This window comes from Fringilla coelebs (genome assembly GCF_963513975.1).
Source record: "Fringilla coelebs genome assembly, chromosome: 18".
NCBI lineage: Eukaryota > Metazoa > Chordata > Aves > Passeriformes > Fringillidae > Fringilla > Fringilla coelebs.
In genome coordinates, this window is record NC_140044.1 from 14,809,719 (window position 1) to 14,833,248 (window position 23,530).

At 48.6% G+C, this 23,530-nt stretch overlaps 1 protein-coding gene across 2 annotated transcripts; it reads left to right on the forward strand.

Moving 5' to 3' along the window:
* Positions 1–120: 120 nt before the first annotated feature.
* PIGU (phosphatidylinositol glycan anchor biosynthesis class U) lies at positions 121–19,940 on the forward strand. 2 transcript variants are annotated; one of them, XM_084217695.1, is made up of 12 exons: positions 121–267; positions 1,943–2,007; positions 3,284–3,343; positions 4,833–4,895; positions 6,143–6,252; positions 7,909–8,009; positions 10,027–10,124; positions 12,086–12,240; positions 12,760–12,903; positions 13,682–13,806; positions 15,580–15,722; positions 18,422–19,940. In XM_084217695.1, the coding sequence occupies exons 1-12, from the start codon at positions 138–140 to the stop codon at positions 18,533–18,535; spliced, it is 1,308 nt and encodes a 435-aa protein (XP_084073821.1). In that variant the 5' UTR covers positions 121–137; the 3' UTR covers positions 18,536–19,940. The 2 variants fall into 2 exon arrangements, with proteins under 2 accessions (XP_084073821.1, XP_084073822.1); XM_084217696.1 differs by lacking the exon at positions 15,580–15,722.
* The last annotated feature ends 3,590 nt before the right edge of the window (positions 19,941–23,530 follow it).

The following is a 23,530-nucleotide window of genomic DNA, read 5'->3' on the forward strand; positions in this document are numbered from 1 at the left end:
CCAAGTAGCGCCGGGACGTGGAGGCGCGAGGGCCGCTGGGATATGTAGTCTGCCCGGGCGGGCCGGTTCATTGGCGGCGTGTTCCCCGGCGCCGCCCGGGAACTACAGCCGGCGGCAGCAGCGGAGCGCGCGCCGGGATGGCGGCCCCCTTGGTGCTGGTGGTGCTGGCGGCCGTGACGGTGCGCGCCGCGCTCTACCGCTCCAGCCTCGCCGACTTCATCGCCGAGCGGGTCGAGGTGGCGTCCCCGCTAAACGCCTGGAAGCGAGGTGAGGCCCGGCAAGCCCGGGCCGGGACGCTGCTGGCCGGGCCGAGCCCCGCGGGGGCGGCGCGGAGGAGCCAGGGCGGCGGGACCCCCGAGCCGGGCGGGCAGGGCCCGATCCCAGCCGGGCGGCGGCCAGAAGCGGCCCCGCCGTGAGGGCGCCCGGCTGCGCTCCGGGCAGGGCCGGGCCGTCCTTCCCCGGGCCCGAACCAGAGCTGCACAAAAGGGCCCTGAGCGGCTGTGGCCGGGAGGAGCCCGTGGGAGCCGGTGCTCGGCGGCTCCGGGGGGCGGGAGGGCCGCGCGGCTGGAGGCCGGGGCCGGGGCCGGAGCCGGGGCGCCGCGGTTCACAGCCGGCCGGGACACCGGCGGTGTCACACATGTGCACGAAGGGGCGCGACCCGCCCCGCCTAGAGCGCGGGGCTCCATCGGCCTCGGCTCCGCTGTCCCTGCGCGGACACCGTGTCGCGGTGAGTGCCACGCACGGGCCCCAGCTCACCCCCCTTGGTCAGCCCGTGTCCCCACACGGTACCGGCGGTTCACATTCTCTTCGGAAGGCTCAGTGAGGTCATGGGTGATGGGGGCTTTTCAGTGATGTTCAGCTGTGTATCATCTGAGCCTTAGGAACCTTAATTTATTTTGAAGACGTCCCTTTGGTATCCAGTTATTATGCAGGTAAAATTATTTGCAGTTTTGGGGTGGAAAAGTGTGGCCAGAAGTAATAAAGGTCAAAAGTACAAGTGTATTTGATGACCTGAGGCCTCTGCTCCAAGGTATATAGCACTTCATGCTTCCTGTGCTATTGAATCTTTCTAAATACCACCTTAGAGCATCAGGGTAGGTATTTACATAGTAAAGGGGAAAAGTGGGATTATCTTGAAAAGTCTGGACTGTCACCATATAGGAAGTTGATGGCAGCCTGAATCTATTTCTAATAGATTTCTATTTCTAACAAATATTTCTGGTTATCACTGAACTGAGCACCTCTTTTGTTTTCCTACAGTGTCCTGACTGTTTCCCTCTGAACAAATGAGCCATTTCCCTTAGCTTCTTTCACTTCATACTGCTCAGTCCCAGGGAACTTCTGTGCTCAGGAGGGTGGAGATTCCATGGAAAAGCACACACGTGCATTGCAGGGAAAGCTGTAACTCCATGAGCACAAAGAAGCTGAATTAAGGCTATAAGATGTCAGGAAGTTTCAACAAGAGATAAAGCTTTTAGCTTTGCCTGGTAATATGTGTTCATTTATGTTCTTCCCTTGTGATTTTGGACGTTTGAGGCCTCTCTACTTCTAATGAGGCAAAACAGTTCAAGTTCTATATTATGTTGTGGCTATCCTCTTGGAATTAAGTATTTCTCCAGTATAGATGCCATGTGTCACTTAACAGGTCACTCAAAAGGAGGAGATATCATGCATGTGATTTATATAGAGTTAAGGGCAAAAGATTTCATCTAGAACATTTTTAGCTGAAACAAATGAATAGGTGATGAGTGCCCACACAGGAACCTGCTCGGAGCTGGGGTGAATGTGTTTGGCTGGCTGTTGGCTCTGGGAGGTATGGTTTCACCCATCCTATGGGTGATATTCTTAGAGTGTCAGTGTTTTGAAACTGCAGTTTTACCCTCAGGGGATCTCTCACTTCCCACATTCCGGGGTTCTAATGCAGGTGTTTTGTCTGTTTCAGTGGTCGAAGGATTAGCTCTGCTGGATTTAGGGGTCTCGCCGTACTCTGGAGCTATTTTTCATGAGGTTGGTTGGTTTGCATGCTGGGTTTTAAATGTGATATTTCAGTGGCAGGGGTTTTATTTTGGCTGCTGATGCCTGGGAGAAGGCTGGGGGCCTGTTTTGTCCCAGAGACTGCAGAGAACCTGAAGTTGTGTGGTTTGTCTGAGCAGCACGAGGAAATCCAGATCATCCCAGTGAATTCCCTGTGCAGGAGCAGGCAGTGTCATGTGTGTTAGTGCATAAAGAAACTCTGAGACAGGGGAACTCTGTAACAGTTAAACACTCTGTTCACATCCAGCTGTTCCTGTCAGCACAAGCTGGAGCAGGGACAGTGTCACTGTGAGTCTGATAGGATTTACAAGGTGTCAGCACCTGGAGTCTCTCCATTTGCAATAATTCTAATACTAGCACAAGCATGCAGTTTATTTATTTCTCATCTTGAAAATACCTTTTTCCTACAAAAGCACTTAAGCAGCTGTGGGGTTTTGTGCCCTTGAATGCCCTTAGTGACATGAGGGTACACTCATACATTGTGTTGCCTGGGGTGAAGCAGGGATTTGGTATCCTCTGAAAACTGGATTCTTTTCAATAAATTCTATTTCTTTAGACAGAATTTCTCCCAGACTGTGAAATATTCCCCCATGCTTATTTAGACCATCACATTATTTTTAAACTTTTTTTAAATAATTTTTTTTTCTCACAGGTAAGGCTGAATTTGCAGCATGTAAATATAGTCCTGTCAGACTAAGCTTTTGTGTGATGGGAATAATTCAGAGACATACTTTTCCTCTTACCTTAAAAGGGAGAAACTCTAGAAGTAAGAGAATGATTGATAGGATTGTAACCCTACAGCTTTATATTTTTAACATGCTTTCTTCTCTTTGCACTATAAAAGACACATCTAAACAGCAGCTATATAGGAAATCTTTCAAAAGTACCTGCAGACAGTCTGAAAAATAAATTTCCTATTAAAAAATTACTTTCTAAAGCTGGTCTTTGTATGCTTTCTATTGTAAGTCTACCACTATTGTAGTAGAATTGAAAAGTTGGAGCAGAATACAATTTTCAGAGTTGATAGTGTCTTTTATAAAGTGCATCGAGGACTTTGCAAGGAAAAAGACCAGTAAGTGTGCTTTGATTAATCACTTTGCTCTGAAATACCAGTGCTGGAGTATAGACCAAAGGAAATTACCTTTGGCAGTGTCTAGTAGAACTGCTCAACTCTGGTAGTTTGTCTCATCAAATCACCAGTATTTTATCTGGACAGTATTTGATATGGATTTCTCTTTTGCTCTTTCAGACCCCGCTGATAATCTATCTCTTTCACTTCCTAATTGAATATGCTGAACTGGTATTCATGGTAAGTGCTCATGGAAAGCTTCTCTTGAAAGGTCCCATTCAGGGAAATGCTGAGTGTGGCTTTCTTTTTCAGTCCTTCAGCCTCCCTGTAGCTCAAATTCCTGCTGAGCTCAGTTAATTAGAAAGGCAGCTTTGCCTGCACAAACCCACATTCAGTCTTTCCCCTTCTTGTACATATTTGTGGGAGTACCAGTCGTTGGTTTCTCGGGGTCTGGACTGAAGGCACTTGAGATGGTAGTTCATGTTCACACTCAGGTGTTTGTTATTTCTTATCAGTAAAACAGTCTCACTGCTGTGAGTTCTGCAGCTTTTCATTAGAAGGCACAAAATGGCCAACAATCTCTGGTTACAAGGTCTTCTAAGACTAAACTATCCAAATAAGAGCTGACACCTGGATTATTTTCCCTTTTAACCCAATCCCACAGAGCCCGCAGTGCAGACTTTTCTGTCCAATTACAAAATGCCACCCTCAAACCCATGAAGAAGGAGCATGAAGAAGAAGCCCAGGATGACACCCTGTGCCCTCCATCCTGCTTCCATCCACAACATACTAAAAATCCCAAAACCTAAATTTGTCACCAAGTGATAATACCTACACTACTCTCTATAATCTATTTCACACTTTTGTGGATTCTAGTCTGTCTTGAAGTCTAGGAAACTTTCTCCATGAATGAGGGTCAAAGTCAGTGCTCCCCTGGGGGTCAGGACACCCTAGAGCAGACAGAGAAATATTCCTGCTGCCCTGGGTTTCCACACATATTCCTTCCTTTTTGTGAGTTATTGCTTAGATAAGTATCCCCACACAGAAACAGGAAGGTGTCATTTAGTCTCAAATTTCAAAGGTTATCTCTTCCAGGTAATAAAATACTGTGTCCCCCCAGTTTAATGCCTATGCTGCTGTCTCTGTCTGCCAAACTCCAGACGTGCAAGGAGCACAAATGTCTTCATCCCCCCAATGTCTCTTGTTAATAGTTCTCAGAGTTCTGCACAATTCAGAAGGACAGAGGTGCTGTAGCTGGCTGCACACAGCACCCAGTGGAGCCTCTGTGCCCAGGTCCCTGCCAGGCAGGGCTTGTGCAGAGCCAATGCCATGTGTCCTGTGTGCTGCCTGGGCAGTCTGGGGCAGCTCAAGGCACTGTTAAGCTGCCCTGGTGGCCAGGTGGGTTCAGCCAGCTGGGCACTGCCCTAGTGTTGCTGTGTTCTCACTACACCTGTGGTTCTCTCTTACTCTCATGTGCTGCTCTCCATGAGCAATTTCTTTCTTCTTAATTCCCCATTCTCTTGTTTTGTGAATATGTTTTTATACAGCTCGTGTCTTCAAGATGAACTGATGTGTGAGAGCACTGTACAAATCAGCCTTTCAGGATTTATAAGCTTGTGTTTCATTCCCCTGAACTGAGTCAGATCAGAGCTCCTGTTAAATGCTCACCAATGTATTTTTCTCCATTTGTTTGTTTTGCTTACAATCAGTCTGTCCCTTGCTTTTTTAGATAACTGATGTGCTAACTGCTGTTGCCCTTTACTTGGCAATCCAGGACTTCAACAAAGCTGTGGTAAGCTGACTTCCCTGTGTTGCTGGTCCTCTTCTCCCAGCAGATATAATTACCTTGGGCCAAAGAAAAGATGTGCCAGAGGATGTGATGTCAAGTTCTTGTTGCAGTAAATCTGGTCATATTTTAATGATAAGCAAACAGGACTGAATGTGGCAGACAACTGAGGCATTTTAAATTCTGTTGTGGCAGTGTAGCTACACACTGAGTGGTGATCAAAGCAGTGTACAATCTTCTCCAGCCTGGGTGTTCTACCTTGGAGAGGGTTCCTTTGTACACAGGCCTGAGGTAATACACAGACCAGAAATGTGTAAAGGAAGGAGTGAAACTTTTCAGTAGTTCTGAGGTGACATAGATCATTCTTGTGAGCATGGTGAGAGTCTGACATCAAATGCTGCTCGCTCCCTTCAAATTATAAAGATGTGTATTTGGAGGTGAGTGATTCCTCCCAGCTCTCAAAGAATATTTTGTGTAAGCAGTGCTGTGCTCTTTGCAGTTCCAGAGGGGTGGGGATTTGATATCAACATCAGCAGGGAACTACATTTTCTACAGCATCTCTGTGGCCTCCCACCAGGCTAGGAGCTTGTTCCCTGTCCTCTGACTTTGAGGTTAAGGAAATAACCCGGGATAGAACTGCAGGCATGTAAGAATTCCACATGTGAGTTACTCTGGTTGTTGAGAATTTACTGCCAGCATCTCTGTCCTTCTGTCTCACCATAACATAATTCAGTCTGTTCATGTATCAGATTTCTCTCTTGTCTCCATAGAGAACCTCCTAAAACAAAAGAGATTGAAGAGAGATTTGTCCTAGAAGTATCCATCTTTAACACAACAAAGAGTACATATGTATTTGGGTTTTCAGGGGCTTGTTTATTCAACAGTGAATTTATAAAGTTAGCTTTTCATTAGAGATCCAGAGAGTGTTAGGAAGATTGAGTATTGGACTCTGGTGTGGTGAATTCACTGGTAGCTGTGTCAGGACATAGGCACAGGTAATTAAGGAAGTTCAAACAAATAGAAATTATCTGCTTCCTCCTGGCTCTCACTTCAGTTTTTAAGTATGTGGGGAAAAATAGGAGTTTTTTGTTCTCTACCACTCCTCACATAAGTTCTAGCTCACACCAGGGGCTTGAATATGCTCCACAGTCATAGAAGCCCCGGGTAACTGGCTGAGTAATATGAAATACACAAGTAGTGCACAATAATGGCTTTCCTGTTCTGACAGCCTTTGATCATTCTCCCTTGTTCAGTTCAAAAAGCAGAAGCTCCTAATAGAACTGGATAAATATGCACCAGATGTGGCTGAACTCATCCAGACACCCATGGAGATGCACTACATCCCCCTCAAGGTAGCACTATTGTAAGTATTGCTCCTGTAGGCTGCTTTGGTTCCTCAACTCCCTTTGGGGTTTATTTGTCTCATTTGGGCCTTCAAACCCTGGCAAAAGTTGGACTATTTTCCTGCAAAAATTCTGAATTTCCTATTGGCTCTGAGTACTCAGTTTGAATATGAAAATCAGATGCATTTACATGTGCTTGTTGCCAACAAGTAAATTCACTCAGGCCCTTTGAGATGGGCTCAGCAGCAAGGTCATTATCTCGGTAACAAGAATGTTGAGTCAGCACAGATCACATTGCCATTTATGTTGCCTGTATGATACTGTTATCAAAATTGATCCTCTGCCTTCCAAGTGGTGTCTTTTAAGAAAAGTTAGGAGAATTTTTCAGCAGCTGGACAAAACATCTGAATATGTGCTGAATATCACAACTTGAATATCCCAAATTTCACACTTTGAATAACCCAAATTGCTTATAAGAGTTAAAAGATGTTTTCATGTTGTCATTTTATTAATTTCGTGTCTTGGTGTTCTATACAGTAAACTTTTTTTTTTTAAATTTCAGAAGGCTTCAACTAATATACAAGCAAGGTGCCTACTGTTACAGATTTTTCAAAAATTGATATTTTGACACAAAGAAATTATCCAAATTGATCTGTATCAGAGAGAGTTCTCCATCAGATAAATTGCCATTTTTTCTTATTTTCATATGAATTTTTAAAATGGTACAGTCCCAATGGCCAGAAGGGTTAAGTGGGTAAATTGCAGACTGTTTTGTACATTGCCACAGCAAAGTTGGCATTCAATTTTCCCTGTCCTGCTGTAGGCTGCCTTCTGGAAACACTGAAAAAGACAAACTGGGACTTAGAGACATAGGAAAATATAAAGAGAGAATTAGGAAATCGTCAGCCCTGTCTACTGACTCTGATGAGTAATTTAGTTATTGGCAAGGCTGATCATTACATTATCATGCTTACTATACTGGTAGTCCTCCTAACCTTTTTCTTTGCTCTGAACCTACTTAAATGAGGTTGTTGTAATTCTTTTTTCCAAAAGGAGCTGGCATGCTTACTAACTAAAGTGTGGCTGAATTCTGAAATGTAAAGTTGTTAAAAGTTTTTCTGTAATTCCAGTTAAAATGTGTCAGTCTTGCATAGCTGGCTGGTTTTGAGATCAGGGAGTGCCATGGTGAAGGTAAGGGCTTGTAACACAGCAGGAGGCTGGGTTATGGGAAACTCTGCTTATGTCTCAGATTTCTTTCCATCATGTTTTCTCCTTATTCCTCTTCTGAAGTAGTAGGTGTGAGTAGCAGAAAAAGTTTCCTCTGGACCAAATAATCCTAGATCTGACTGAATAAACACATAATGCTTCTGCAAAGCAAGAAACAGTTTTTATAGTTCTGGCCTATTTTCTAAGCCAGAACTTGCATTTTGGACCTCTTCCCAATGTCTCATTTCTGTAGTGGGCTCCCTGTGGCCCCTGTGTCCAAGCCTGCAATCCAGAGGTCTGGTTTTTGCTTCAGATTGAAGAACCTGTTCAGCTGAAGTAATTTGCTGATGAGAGGATCCCATCAAATGTAAATAAACAAAAAGAAAAGGCAAAGTGCATCTTTTTTTTCTTTGAATATCTCTTTAATTAGATGCTCCTTTGGATGTAACCTGAGTTTTGCTCTTTTTCAGCTACCTGTTAAACCCCTACACTGTGATGTCATGTGTGGCAAAGTCCACCTGCGCCATCAACAACTCTGTCATTGCATTCTTCATTTTAGCTACAATAAAAGGTAACTCAGTAAAGAAAAAAGGGTTCTTTATGACTTTTTAGAAAGATTAGAAATGTAGCAAAAAATAAATCCAGGGTGAGCTCTACAGCTAGGATTGCTACAAAGATCTCAGTGAAACCTGGCACAAACAGGACTGCAACAAGGTGAAAGTTCTACATGAATTTGTGGCATCAAAAGACTTTATAGTCAAGTGGAGACTTACTTTCACCTCAGTGTACCTGAGAGTTTATGCTAAAAACTGACTCCTTTTCCTGTTTGGCTTTGAATAGTTTTCTGTTCAGGAAGAAACATGTCTGTGTGCTGCAGAACAGAAGAGCTCCGTTGCTCTTCTGTTGTATGTGAATATGCACTTAAATGTCATACACAATTTATTTTCAAAACTTATCCTTGAACTTTTATTCAAAAGCAGGCATTTGCCTGCAGCTATTATTTGGCTTTCACTCGCAGTTGTAAACATGGTTTGAAATGAACTAATTAAACTTTGGGGAAGCAGAAGCAGCAACCAAAGACCCAAAACAGCCCAGTGGAGTAGATTATGTCAGAATCACTGTTTCATTCATTTTCTGCATAATGCCAGCTTTCTGTTTCTTTTTACTCCCCAGTGCTAAAATCTTTTAGCCTATGTGATTTGTAATAATCACCTAAGTTTTAAGGAGTTCTCTGCTGGATCAGAGGAAAGGTCAGTGTGATCTTTTGTCTCCAGCAGGGCCTAGACCCAGGCACTGCAAAAACAACAACAGAATTTAAAAAAAACCTAACAAAAACAAACAAACAAACACAAAAAAAAACCCAAACCAAAAACACCTGATAGTTTTTATCCAAAGACAGTTTTCCTATAATTATTGGCTAATTGAGTCAGGAGGTGTTTTAATATAAAAGCATTTGCAATAGCAAACAAGTGAGGTCTATTTAGTTAAAGTGATTTTTAACTGTTCACTGATACCCTGAGACCAAAACTTTGGTCATAGACAAAACTGTCTCGTGGTTTGTCCCTGACTGGGAGTGTGGCATTCTGCAGTTTAAGTGGGCAAAGAGAATATCAGGTTGTGACTGTGATTTCTGGGAATCACTTATTTAGATGTGTGCAGAACTGAACACTGGATAAAACACAGGATAGGGAGGTTTCTGTCAGGAGAGTGTAGCTGAAGAGAGGAGAGGCTCATCACCAGGTAACCCTGTATTTTCCCTTTCAGGGGAGGAAGCAGAGAGGAGCTCTCTGAGTGTTTGCTGTCAGCAGAGTCACAGCTGCTTCAGTGCCCTGGATCAGGGCTCTTGCTGTCTGAGCTCTGTTTTTACAGAGGATTTCCATTGAGTCTGCAGCTATAACCAGGCTACTGCACTGGGTGCTTGCATTTTTTATTGTTTAACCTGAGATCTTTTGGACATTATTTCTGTTCTTGGCTGAGAATATTTCTGTTATTAGTTGAGAAATGTGAGTGCTCAATACTGAGACACCTCAAATAAAGCTGCCTCAATAAAGACTTGTATACTTACAAAATCACTTGGAAAACTTGTGTGCCAATGCTTTATATGCCTCAGTTTTGGTATCAGTAAAGCAGAGCTAATGCTACTCCACTCCTTCAGTGCACACTTTGCTTGCTCTCTTGCAGACAGCTTTGCTGAGGCTGCAACACATTCTGGTGATGAGGTTATCCAGCAAGCCCAGTATGGCAGTTCTTACATACAGCTATGACTGAAGTGAATGCATTCCCATGCATTAACAGCAGCCAGCGTGGGCTTTAGATAGACTGAATGATATGAATCTCTTCCTTTGCCTGAGTGACAGGAGATACAAACCCGCCAGTGGTTTGTTCTTATGAAGGGAGTCATTCTCCCTTCAAAATGTCGTTAACAAGAGGACACCTTGCAGGATACATTCTGCTAAAAACTCCTTCAAGGGGTGTCCTGATACTTGTGAATCCCCTGCAGAGGGTTATGAATTTCTTCCCATTTGGACTTCCTATCTATATAGCTGTTTTTACTAAAAGTTCCTTATAAACTTTTTTTTTCTTTTCAGGTAGTGCCTTCCTCAGTGCTGTGTTCCTGGCCTTAGCAACATACCAGTCACTCTACCCTCTCACACTGTTTGCTCCAGCACTGCTTTACCTTCTACAGGTAGGTGATTTCTAACTCTTGGTACCTGTTGCCTTCTTGTAGCTGTGCAGGGACAGTCCTGGGGAGGGGAGTCAGACAAGTGCAGAGTTTCAGAAAAAGTGACTCTTCTCAAGCCATGGCAAGTTTGAACCCTGAATGTGAATGCCTGTGTTTGGAGAGAAGGGAGCAGGAAGTCTGCAGAACTGGGTGGTGTTTAGCTTGCCCAAAATAAGTGCTGTTCTTTGTGTTGTGTGAGTAGCAATGAGGGGCTCAGACCCAGAGAAGTTCAAAAACTGGTTTGGGGTCCAGTGGCAATAGGCATGTTCTGGCAAGAGGCTGGTTGTTCCTTCTCCCTCTCCATTAACAAGACCCTGAATCCCACCCTTGCTAATTTCATCCTGCTTTGGCAGCAAGGTGAGGCTGTGATGCCAGCAGAGGCTCAGCTCACTTCACAGATCACTTTGTGATAATGTTTAGTATTTTAAATTCTTACAATCCTGAATGCTGCTGCTGTGCATTTCACCAGTCTTTTTTTGTTACTTCTAATGGTGGTGCTTGTACCTTATCTTTACTTAGTTAGCCTGCTCTCAAATCTCTGAGTTTCCAGACAGAATGGGAGTCAGTTCTAAGTAATTTTCTTGCTCTAACATGAATGTCTCTTACTTTTTTCCAAAAATTTTACTATTATTAGTCTTTACAGGAGAAGGACTGTGGAGTCAATGTTGCTTTTTCAGTTTGATGAATTTTAGGAGAATTTATATCTTTAATATTTTAGCCTTGTTTGTTCTCTTTTAACTTTAGTCAAAGTAAATTGAGAGTGAAGTGCAAGCACTGTACTTTGAATTCACAAACAATAATACAACACAAACACAATAAGTACTTTGATATGTGATTGCCTAATTTGCAGCTTTTAAAGGCAGTCATGACCAGTGTGTGTCTTTTTGTCTAAATTTGTAAATGAACTTTCCTGCTGTCTTTGTACAGAATTAAATCACTTTTCTCCTGCTCTTTTTAATCTGTCCTGCCAAAATTTCTGGTAATGTTGCTTACATTGTCCCACTACAACTGAGAAAACCCAGAGGCCACAGCAGCCAAGCCAGGTTCTCTGCACATCTCCTGTCACTGCAAACCCCAGGGCCAAATGGAAAAGCCACATCACTGGCCTGGAGCTGCAGAGTGCTGAGCAATTCCCAAAGGTGTTGGCCCCTGTGTGTATTTGTGCGTACACAGGCAGCCAGGGGACTTGGTGGAGTGAGATATCCCTGTCATGTGATGAGGGCATGTGGCAGTGGCAGGACTTTGGCTGAGGATGCCTGATTTCAGCAGAGCAGGAGTGCCTGGCCAGGTGGTGGTGCCACAGGGTGGGGGTTCTGGAGCAGGGCTTTTGGTCACCCCCTTTTTCTTCAAGAACATATTGAACAAGAGGTCATTGCAAGAATTCTAAGAGCCAACCTGGGTAATTCACTGACTGAAGAGACAGACATAACTAAAGCACAATCAAATTTTTTGCCTCTGTGTTCACACATAAGGTTTTGGGATGGCTGTCAGACATAAATTTCCCAGGAGAGGAAGAAAAAACTATCGAAGAAGGTACCATTCAACCAGAACAGGTGATCAGGTGGGGTCATGCAGGAGAAGACAGGCACCAGTACAGTATTGCAAACATCTGAGGTATCAGTGGAGCTGCGAGGAGGGGTGTAAATCTTAATCCTGGGTGTGTGTTCACACAAGGGACTCACTGCAAGCAGGAATGACCATCTTTGCTGCTGTGTTTTCAAACACAGCTCTGGGAGTGTATGCAATGTGTGTGACTTAACTGGCCAGAGGGAAGAACAACAAGCAAATTGTGCTTGAAAGCTGCTCCTTCTAATGCCATAGTGCCAATGTTTGATGCTTTCTTTCATCAATTTAAAATGATGTTCTGAACACTCACACTTTTTTGTGGCTCTCCCCCTGCTGAGGTGCTTCTGTTTCTCTTTCAGCGCCAGTTCATACCTATCAAACTGAAAAGCAAAACTTTCTGGCTCTACACCATGCAGTATGCATCCCTCTACCTGTGCAGCCTGGTGGTGATCATCTGCCTCTCCTTCTTCCTGCTCAACTCCTGGGATTTTATCCCAGCTGTTTATGGCTTTATGTAAGTATAAGGATTCTTACTGATGGTTTTCTGTTTGGCCCCACCCTGCCCACGCAGATTGTTTCTTGCCCATCACACCCAGATGTGTGCTTGACCCAGGAAATGTGTGGTCTGTGATTTACTAGCAATGCAGTAAAAAAAAAAATATGTGGGGGAAAACAGCCATTAGCCAGCTCTAGCTTCTGTTAAATAAATAATAGCAAAAATTAAAGACAGGAGCTGTTTTCCACTGAGTGATTGGAAATGGACTTGGTTGCTGAGCTACCATGGCTGTGAGATATTCCTCTCTGGAGAAGTGTCTGCTTGAGAATGGTTTAAATCCTACTGTGACATCAGGAAAGATTCCTCAGTAGGATTTCAACCTGCTCTCCATGTTTTCATCCATTTGGTTTCTCTTTAATGGATTTACAATTTAGGACCTACATCCAGTAGCACACAATGATTAATTAATGCAACAGAAGCAGGGCATGGAAGAAAAACCATTCAAAATTTAACCGCGACTTTCTTTTCAAATTTCAGCCTTTCTGTTCCAGATCTGACACCCAATATTGGCCTTTTCTGGTACTTCTTTGCAGAGATGTTTGAACACTTCAGTCTTTTCTTTGTATGTGTGTTTCAAATCAATGTGTTCTTCTACACCATTCCCTTGGCAATAAAGTTAAAGTAAGTAGGAATGTTTTTCTTTACCACTTTTTTTTTAACTCTTAAGTTATCCAGTGGATGCTTCTAAGGCTGAAGTTGGATATCTTGACCTACAAGCCTGAAAAAGATTTTTAAAAGGGCTTATCCTCCTCACTTCCCATAGTTTCAGCTCTTCAGTTTCAGTTCCTCTTTAATAGAGTGACTTGGGCTCTGCAGTGGAGCTCTGTGTTGCAAGCATCAACAGAGGCAGAAAAAATGGAGGCTGTACAAGTGCCAGCATAAGGCACTGCAGTCAGAAAGCAAGAACTGGCTTGAACTTCCAGCTCTTCATTGTCAGAAAAAATGTGGAAACTTGGGGACATCTTACTTCATTGACTTCTTTCTGATAAAAACACCCTTTAACACACCTGGATCCTCAGTGAGCTTGTCCTTTGGCTTGCACTGGATGGATCAGGTGTACCAGAGGGATAACTGTGGGCTTTGGGCTTCTCCAAATTACCATCAAAGGCAGGTGCTAGTTGCTTCTGGTGAGTAAGGCAGAGCTGGGAAGCACAGTGCAGGTGTGAATGTGCACTGAGGTTGCTGGGTGATGGCTGTGGCAGATGTGCCTCCCCTGGCCCTGCTGCTCTGCAGGGCACCTCCATCCCCCCCACCCAGCATTCAGAGCCTAGTCTGGAGAGAACAGGGCTGGAGGAGCCTCTTTGAGCCTGTCCTGCAGCACATCTGTGCCCTTACTGATATTCATTTGCAGTTTCCAGAGGCCCTACTGCATCCCCTTAGCCTTTGTTTTCCTTTCCAGGGAACACCCTGTGTTCTTCCTGTTCATCCAGCTCGCCATCATTTCTATCTTCAAGTCCTATCCCACCGTGGGAGATGTTGCACTGTACATGGCCTTCCTTCCAGTCTGGAGCCACCTTTACAGATGTAAGTCCTTTGTGCTTGATTATTATTTATCTGGAATGTAAAAGGGCCTGCCAAATAATTAAATGGTCACCAGTAAACCAAACCAGACCCAAGTTCATAGGCTCTCATGGCCTCCATGGGGTGTGTAGGAGACTGAATTTTGGAGGTTTTTTCCTCTGGTGATACAGTCCCTAATATGTCTTTAGAACTTGGGTTGAAATTGGTCAAGGGGGGAATTTTCACTTGTACCTTATCTTCCCCCTCTCTCCAACTTGTTCTGAAGATTATCTTTTTTATAAGAACCTTTTGCAGTCCTGCATCTCCCAGATGCTTCACTCCCATTTAAGACTTTGTAATTTGAACAGTGCTCCTGCATTTGGCAAGTCCCCCAGCCTTTAAGTGCTGAATCTTGCAGTTGTGCTTTGTTTTGTATCTGCTTGTTTGCTTAGAGTGAAGGTAACGGAGTTACTCCAAGCAGTTGTCCAGACTTTCTTAAGTGCTTCAAAAAGACCCTCTTTAGCTCCTGAAATCACAGAGAGCTTCCTGTGGATTCTCAAGCTCAGGCTATAGAACCTGCTTCCATGGGAGATTTGGAAGTGTTGTGTTTTTCCGCTGTTTCTTGCTTAAACCAGCTGCTTTCACCAACCCTGCCAGGTTGTCCAGGCCTTTCACTGCAGCCTTCTCCAAGCCAGGCCAAGTGTGTTCATGGACAGCTCACCTGCCTGTTGCAGGAGATGTAATCAGGAGACCTGGAGGCCATCTGCTCTGTGGGTTTCAGGCTCAGTCAGGAGAGCTGAGCTCACAGCAGCTGTGATGAAACAGGGCAGGAATCCCCAGGCTGGCCCTGAGCACATCACAGCTGTAGCAGATGATGAACTCCTGAAAGGGCTTGCTCAGCGTAGTTCAGTTCCACATTCCAAACATGCAGGGAGAGGGACAGTCATCTGTCACAGGCTCCCACCCTGCAGTGTGTGAGCAGACCTTCTGAACAAGAAATTTAAAATAGGTGGGAAGAGGTTTGGATGCAACAATGCTCCCAAAGCATCATCTGCCCTCAACTGTGGGGTGGTGGGCATGGGCTGAGCTGCAGCCAAGGACAGCAGCACAAGTGTCAGGATGGATTACAGCACTGCTACCAAAGAACAGGCATAAGCACTTCACAGAAAACAAAACCTCTCCTGGCCTGGGAGTTTTCAGCTCTTTTAGACAAAGTTGTGCTTGGCTTTTGTCCCCCTGACACATACTCAGGCAGACTGCTGGATTCTTGCACCTTTCCATGTCATGTGTCTGTCAGTGCATTTGGCCTGTATGAGTTTCTTCCTTTTATGGTGCTTTCATTTCCTTGCCACCTCCCAAGAAAGTATCTTGTCCTATAACCCACAGATTCATTTTTTCATTTGTCATTAGCTTGTTGAGGCAAGGGATGCTCTGGTTTCCAAATTGGGGTGCTGCTGGCAAAGCCCCTTTTGCAGGCTGCTGGTTACTGTAATGTAGATACCAAAAAGCCAAAGTCATCCAAGAAAGAGTGTTTGGAAGCAGGGTCTAGAAGGAAAGGGCTACAAATAGGGATTTCACACTGCAACAAAGGCAGAAGTATTTATTTTGAAGGTATATATAGTGGATTTCTTATAACCACTATCCAGGAGGTTACTAAAGCAACCTGTGGAAAGTTATTGGAGAAAATATATCTTGGCAAGTCCCTCTCACCCCCTGCACACCCTAAATACCATTGCTGGTTGTGTGACCATGACTGCTCAGTAATACATCCTTTTAACAGCTGGTTTTCTTTTACAGTCCTCCGGAACATCTTCATCCTGTCATGTGTGCTCATTTTCTGCTCCTTCCTGTTCCCTGTTCTGTGGCATCTGTGGATTTATGCAGGAAGTGCCAACTCCAATTTTTATTATGCCATCACGTTGACTTTCAACATAGGGCAGGTCAGTAGAGTGTGAAGCTGCACTGTGGGCAGGCTGCTGGATGGGGTGGCCTGTCAGCAGCAGTGAATCCTGCAGGATGGGGCTAGCTCTCTGCATCCTGTATGGTCCTGCATAGCAGCTTCCTGGCTCTCCTCCTGGATTCTGCCTGTTCCTCAACCCCTGGCACACTACTGGGAAAGAGTTCTTGTGGTGTGAGCTGTGGTTTAACAATCCAAACCGGCTGACTGCAGGTTCTGTGCTCTGTTGCTGATGGCCAAGGAAAAGCATCCCAGTATGGCAGGACCAAGCACAAGTGAATGGAGAAGGAGAGCTAAGAGGGGAAGTGGAAGAACCTCAGGGCAGTAGCAGTGGGGCCAGAAAGCAGACAAATGAGACTGCCTGTGCTCAAGGACATGACACCAGTTTTTCTGAGGCATGGCAGCACTTGCAGGGTCCCAGTGATGCCAGGACTTGCCCTCCCTGCCTTTCCTGAGGCCATTATGGATACATTTCTTCCACTGGCCTTAAGGAAAGCAGAGCTTAGCACCCTTGAAGGGTGGAACTCTGTACAGAGGTGCTACAACCTTCTGTAAGTCCTTTCTCTTCTCTGTGCTGCTTGTCATGTACCTGGGCCCTGGGGCAGTTTGACATATGGGTGAGCAGAACGTTCATTTCAAGTTAAAGTTGCCTTTAGTTTGAATGTTCCTCAGCCATTTATGCTTGTCTGCTTCTCCTAAAGCCAGGGGAACACTTCGGCCAGGGGCAAAAAATCACCTATTCTTACCCTTGATTAATAGGGAAAACACTTGGTACAACCAAAGGAGACTGCACAGGTTGAGAGAGAGAATAGAGATTCTGCTAAGAGGGGCTGATAGGAAACTGGGAGTGGTTCATTACAGGTCATGCTAAGGAATGAAAGGAATAGTAAAACTTTAACTAGAAATAGCAGGTGTTGGTATTCTAAGAGGGTTTTATTTTCTACCTGAGAAAGTAGCAGGTCCTGCAAGGTCTTGTGCTCTGTGTAAATGCAGACTGCAAGTCTCTTGTCTGATTTCCTTGTGAGAAAGACCTAGCCCTTATCCCCACCTCAGCTCTTTCTGTTCCCATTTAGATATCTGCAGAGAAGCTTAGGTAAAGGTAAAACCACCTGCACTGACAGAGCCTATCAGCAGTGCAGAAAAGCAAGCAGATCATGGCTGTTTGGGCTGCCCCTCTCTCTCAGTCTATTCTCCTTCACACTTTCTCCCCTGACCTCAGCAGTCTGCAGCCCTGTTTCTCTTTCCCCTGCTCTGCACCTGCTCCTCCATCCCCTCCTCTCCTGCCATTGAGCCTCTGCAGCAGCTGTTGTGTTTTTCTGTGCTGTATTGCACAGTAACCCAGTGTCCCTCCCTCTGTGCCCTTAGCAGGGCTGTGCTTCAGGTGACATAGTGCCAAAGGGATGCTTTAAGTGGCAGCTGCACTAGGACATGAGGACAATAACTACCAGCTCGGGCTGGCACTGGAAAGGTTTTCCACTCTAGTTACCTGCTTCTGTTTCCAGATGGAGGAGGGCAACAGTCCTGTGGGAAGGTCACACTGCAAGAGGCTAAATGACAAATGGCACTGCTGAGCCAGCAGGTCCCTGCCACAGCCCAGTCTGCCCCAGCAGTGGCAGCTTCCCAAGGTTGCAGCTTTAGAGAATCCACTGTCAGCCATTCCTGCCATCTCAAGGCCCCCAGGTGTGGGAACAGTCCCACCATGTGCCTCAGTACAGCCAAGGGTGTCCTGGCCTGGGGCAGAGTGGCTGGAAAGGCCCTGGGGGTGCTGCTCAACAGCAGTTGAACAAGAGCCAGGTGTGCCCAGGTGGGCAAGAGGCCAATGACACCTGGCCTGTACCAGCCACGGGGTGACAGCAGGACCAGGGCAGTGACTGTCCCCTCTGCTGGGCACTGGTGAGGCACCTCCAGTGTTGTATCCAGTTCCGGGCATCTCTGTTCAGGAAGGACATTACAGGACTGGAACATGTCTAGAGAAGGTAACTGAGCCCCAGGAGCGGTGAGAGAGCTAGGGGGGCTCAGCCTGGAGAAAAGGAGGCTCAGGGGGGACCTACTCACTCTGCAACTCCCACAGGAAGGTGCAGCTGAGGGGATCAGACTCTGCTCCCAGGGAACAGGGACAGGATGAGAGGAAACGGCCTCAAGCTGTGCCAGGGGAGGTTCGGGTTGGACATTAGGAGGAATTTCTTCACCGAAATTATGGTCAGGCATTGGAAGGGGCTGCCCAGGGAGGTGGTGGAGCCCCACCCTTGGAGGTGTCCGGGGAATGCCTGGATGTGGCACTCAGTGCTCTGGGCTGGGTGACACGGTGAGGGATCAGCAAAGGTTGGACTTGGTGATCTCAGAGGTCTTTTCCAGCTAAAATGACCCTGTGATTCTGGGACAACACTTGGATAGAAGAAGTCCTGTGGGTGCAGCTGAGATGCCTGTGCAGCCATGGCACAGCTGGACCTGCCATTGTCATACATTCTGGCCAGTTTATGGAGCTACTGTCTGTGAGTCTCCTTTGGCTTAACATGGCAAGGGGATGGACAAGGTGTTCCCAAGGTCACAGTGACTCCTCCAGCAGCATGTGCTGAACAGCCCAGAAGCTGCTTAACCCCCACTAGGGTCTGTCACCAGCATGTGTCCCTCTATTCCTTGCTCTGAAGCAGCACTGATGTGTGTGAACATCTCACTCCACAGATCCTGCTCGTCTCGGATTATTTCTATGCCTTCCTCCGGCGGGAGTACTACCTCGCCCACGGGCTCCACCTGACGAGGCAGGATGGGACAGAGGCCATGCTGGTTTTGAAATAAGGACTGTGCCACCATTTCCTGGGACATGGGCCACTCCGAGGAACATGCAAAGCTTGGGCTACATGGGGTGGGTGGGGAAGGTTCCCTGAAGTAGGTCTGACTTTGGGAATGATACCTACTGGAAGAAAGGGCTGAGGTTCTGGGAATAACCCCCTGAGCTGCAGGCTCAGCACAGACTGTCAGAGCTGCAGTGCCTCCCCCCTCAGCTGTGCTTCTCACTTCAACCTCAGCCATCGGCTCTGGGCAGTCCAGCAAGAGCAGAAGTGTCTGAGCTAAACCCAGGACTGCAGCTCATACCATGAACTGTTTTCCACCACTGCTTCTTGGAGATGTTTGCTTCTCTGGGGATCTTCCCCTTCACTGCTTTGACCAGTAACGCTCCCACTTGGCACAAGGCAGTCTCTGGGTACCTGGTGCCCCAGTCCTGGATGCAGATTCCATTTCTTGGTGGTTCTGCTGTTGAGGGATCTGGAAGAATCCCATGTGCTCAGTCACAGTGGGTGCTGTGAAAGGGTTGGGTGACCAAGAACGATGACCTTGGACAACTGGAGCTGCTGCCACAGGTGGTAACCTCAGCACTCAAACGCAAGTAGGAACCAGAACTGGGATGGGATCAGGAGCAAGGTGGGTACCAGGTAACTGCTCTATCTCACTGGAGCAACACAGCCGTGCCAGGAGCTGCACAGAGGCATTGCAGGTCTCAGAGGGAATACTGCTGAGGAGATGGACTCCCACTACTTCCAGTTTCTGTTGGGTGACAAAGCCTGGTAGTGCTGGGGTCACACTGTGCTGCTGTGATCACTTGGGGCAGCAGCTGGGACCAGGAGGTGTCACAATCTCCCTGTAAGGCCCCAGACCAAATCCAGGAGGAGTCTCAGCCACTGCTGTTACGGAGTTGTTCCGCAGCTGCTTATCACTACTGGATGTGCACTTGTCTGTGTCACCCCTGTGCCAGTCAGTGCTGGGCTCAAGGCTGGGCACGGGGGCTCCCTTCAATCAGATCCCCTGGTCCCCCCCCACTCCTCTCAGTACTCAGACCTGCTCACCTTGGAGCTGCTGCTGCTGCCCCTTGAATGTGACTCGGGTGAAGCCGCCAGCTCTGCTGGCTGTGGGTGGCACTGGGATGCAGTGACCCGTGTGACAGCCGCCTCCTGCATCACCCCTGCTCCCGCGGGACAGCCGAAGGGTTGGGAATGTGACACGGAGACCAAAGCGCACCTGGTACCGGGCAGGCGATAGATGGATGTGCCCAGGCAGGTGTGTAAAAAGGTCTTTCTTTCCGGACAATTCAAACTTTTGCCTTACTGCATTTCTGTCAGCGCTTTGGGGGTGGAGCCGCGCCCGGCCTGGGGCGCGCCCGGCAGGAGCCTCCGGCCGGCGGGGGCATGGCCGGGAGCGAAATAAACTGTGCGAGTTTTGGACACCTCGTGTGCTCTGGCTGTGGGGGGCCACTGAGGGTCACAGGGACGGGGTGGGAGGGGATCTGAAAGCAAACGCGGGTTGGGGGGAAAACAAGTGACAAAAACTGAAGCGGGTCTGTGGGGCGGGCTGGAGCAGCCCGGCTTTAGGTGCCCTGTCCTGTGCAGAGCTGCCTTGGGTGCTGGGGCCGCTCCCAGCCCCCGGCGCTGGCTCCGCCTGCGTGTCCTGGAGGAGCCAGTCCCAGATTTGGACTCGGGCAGTTCTGAGGAAGGTGGTGGGGTCAGCTCTGGGGCAGGGGAGGAGCGAGGGCAGAGACAGCAGGGCCAGGGCCAGGGGAGGGACAAGGAGCAGGGTCAGGAGTAAGGAAGAGGAAAGGGCAGAGGTAGGGGCAAGGGCAGGGAGAATGAAGGGGTAAAGAGACAGCGTCAAGGACAGGGACAGAATCAGGGTCAGGGGCTTGGAAGGGTGGGGCCAGGAGCAGAGATGAGGCAGGGACAGGGATTGCCATGCTAAGGCAACTCAGGCAGGGACTGGGAGCCCCATCCTGGCTCCTGACCAGGGTCTCAGAGGACGTTTTTGGGGCCACCAGAACTGCCTGGTCCCCACCAAGTGTTGCCAGTGGCCAAATGCCAGGCACCAGGAACCCCCAGACTCCCACTGCTGTCTAAGGCTGGTGGGGCCAACACAGCAGACACCCACCAGGGCTGCAGTGGGCCTGCTGTGGAGATGAGGAACAGCCCAAAAATGCCTGCAGTGAGCCCAGGGCTAGGCATCAAGGCCATCGTGCCACCAAGCAAGGTACGCAGGAAGACCTGAACTGGCAGAAATGGAGGCACACAGCCAGGCTGAGTGCTTTGGGAGTGTCATCAGTGAGAAGGAGCATTGCACCTCTTCCCTGGTCTGCAGGGGCTTCTCCAGAGGCACCTGAGGCTGGCAGGTCCCTCAGCCAGCAGCTTCCTCCCTCAGCTGCCAGTCCCAAGCTGGCTCCCTCAGAGTGAGGGCCATTTGCTCTCGGACTTTGCCGAGCTTTGCGACCCCGAGATGTGTTAAGAGTCTCTGTTTCAGCCCGCACGTTCAAAGGATGAGTTGAAGCTCTTCAGTTTTTGGTCTTGGAGTTGTTTATTAAATCTTATCTATAAAATTTTTTCTCCTGCCCAGCCAAGGTCCGCTCAGCAGGACAGTCCCAGGCACTCTGCCTGCCCCCGGGGCGGTGTTATGTCTTTATACACTAAAAACTACGTGTAACATGTTTACAATTATTTTCCAATGCCTATCACCTATGTTAGACAATGAGCTTCTACTCTAAACCAATCTAAAAGTGCCAACATCACCACTGAAGATGGAGGTAGAAAAGAAGAAGAAAGGCTAGACACACTCAAGTCCCTCCATCTTGTCCCCATAACCCTTATACTAAAAATTCCAAAACCTACATTTACACCCTGTGAGAACTTTATTATTGCACTATTTAAATTGCTGTGGCTTTTAGATCTTCATGCAAAGCTGGCATTTTGCTCCATGGTTCATAATTGAACCCACTGGTGTTCTGGGCTGTGTGCCAGGGTCTCTGAGCCCCCTGGCAGGGGTCCCAGCAACTCCAGACTCCCAAAGGGATGTCCTGAGTTCCAACAATTTGCCTCCAAGGCCTCCTGTACTGGGTTTGTGTGTCCAGGTTTTGGTAGTGGGGTGGCTAGAGGAGCGGCTTCTGTGAGAAGCTGCCCGAAACTTCCCCTGTGTCTGGCAGAACCAACTCCAGATGGCTCTGGGATGGAGCCACTGCTGGCCAAGGCCCAGCCCAGCAGAGATGGTGGTGATCAGGGATTTAAGTAGAAGAAAAAAGTTACTGCACAGATGTAATTGCACTCAGAGAAGAGCAGAGTGAAAATACATGAGAGGAACAGTCCTGCACACACCCAGGGCAGGGCAGGAGGAGGGGCTGGAGCTGCTTCAGGAGCTGGAGCTCGGATTCCCCTGGGGTTCTGTGGGGAAGCCTGTGGGGAGGCAGCTGTGCCCCTGCAGCCCATGGAGGGCCTGGGGTGCAGAGATCCACCTGTAGTCCCTGGAGGAGGCCCTGCCAGAGCAGGGGAAGGACTCCAACTCCTTTCCCTGAGCAGCAGCAGAAACAACAGGTGACGAACTGATCATAACCCCTATTCCATATCTCCCTGCACAGCTGAAGGGGTGGAGGCAGAGGAGGGAAGGAGGGAGGTGTGGGGAAGGTGTTTTTAAGGTCTTATTTTACTTCTCATTATCCTGCTCGGATTTTGTTAGCAATAAATTCAGGTAATATCTCTAATTCAAGTCTGTTTTGCCCTGAAAGTATTTGATGAGGGATCGCACCCAGTCCTTAACTCATGAACCTTTTGCTGTATTTTCTCAGACCTGCCCAGCTGTGGAGGGCAGTAAGAGAGGCTTTGGCAGGTGCCTGGTGTCCGGGCATGGTCACCCCACCACGCAGGTGTTGGCAGTTGCCTCAACCATTGCAACAGTTGTGCTGCAAAGAGCAATTCTGCACGGGCTGCCCCAGCGACGCCCAAACAAGGGCAGCCCCTGGCCTGGGGGCTCTCTGCTTGGCTCCGGGTGACAGCCGGGGTGCAGGAGAAGTGACAGCCACGGGCCAGCACGCACCTGTCTGCAGGGGGATGCCTGCCCATTCAGCCCAGCGGCGTTCCGGACCCCAGGAGCCGGGACCGAGCGCTGGCGCCCGCACGAACCCGGTCATGCGCCCATGGCAGGGAGCGGCCGGCGCGGCTGAACATTAACCCCGGGGCGGGGGCCGGGGCTCCCCGGCGGCGCAGTCCCGGCACCCCAGAAACGCCTGCGATGAGGGGGCTCCGCTACGGCTACCGGCTCCTGGTAGGGCCATCGTGGGAGGGCTCGCACGGCAGCGAGGAAGGAGCTCTGGGGCAGCGCTGGGAGGCACCCACCGGGCCGGACACGGGGCTGGACAGACAGAGGGGGCTGCTCTGGGGCGAGGGAGGGGCTGGGCAGCTGCGGGGGTGATGGGCACAGCGGGAGCTGCCCTGCTGCCCGCTGCCTCCCGAGAGTCCAGGCACGCCGGGGGCAGAGCTCCTGCGCCCCGGGGCTGCCCTCGCTCTTCCCTCTTGCCCCCTCAGGGTGGCGGGCAGGGAGTTGCTGCCCACCCCCCCTTGGGCAGGGGCTGCACCCGCAGCCATCCTGAACACGTGGCCGGCTGAGACACTTGTCACCAGCGGCCACCAGGACCGCGGCACATCCCGACCCCTTCCACGCTGCGAGGTCAGCCTGGCCGTGAGCAAAGAGGGAAAAGGCAAGGCTTCACCCCTTCTACGGGGCTGCAGCTGTTTAGAAGCCTTCCCTGCCTTCTCTTCCTTCTCACTCCTCCACCGCTTCCTCCCCCTCGGGTGGCCATACACCCTTGAAGTTCCGTGTGCAGCGGTGGCACGGCCTGGCGGGGTGCCAAGGCACGGCACGGCACGGCATGGCACGGCGCCTGGGCTGTCAGGAGCAGCGGGCAGCCGGGAGCTGGGCTGTAGGCTCAGCCTTGCGCCCATTCCCCTGCTCCCAGCCCCTGGCCGGAGGTCGGGAGGGTCCCCACGC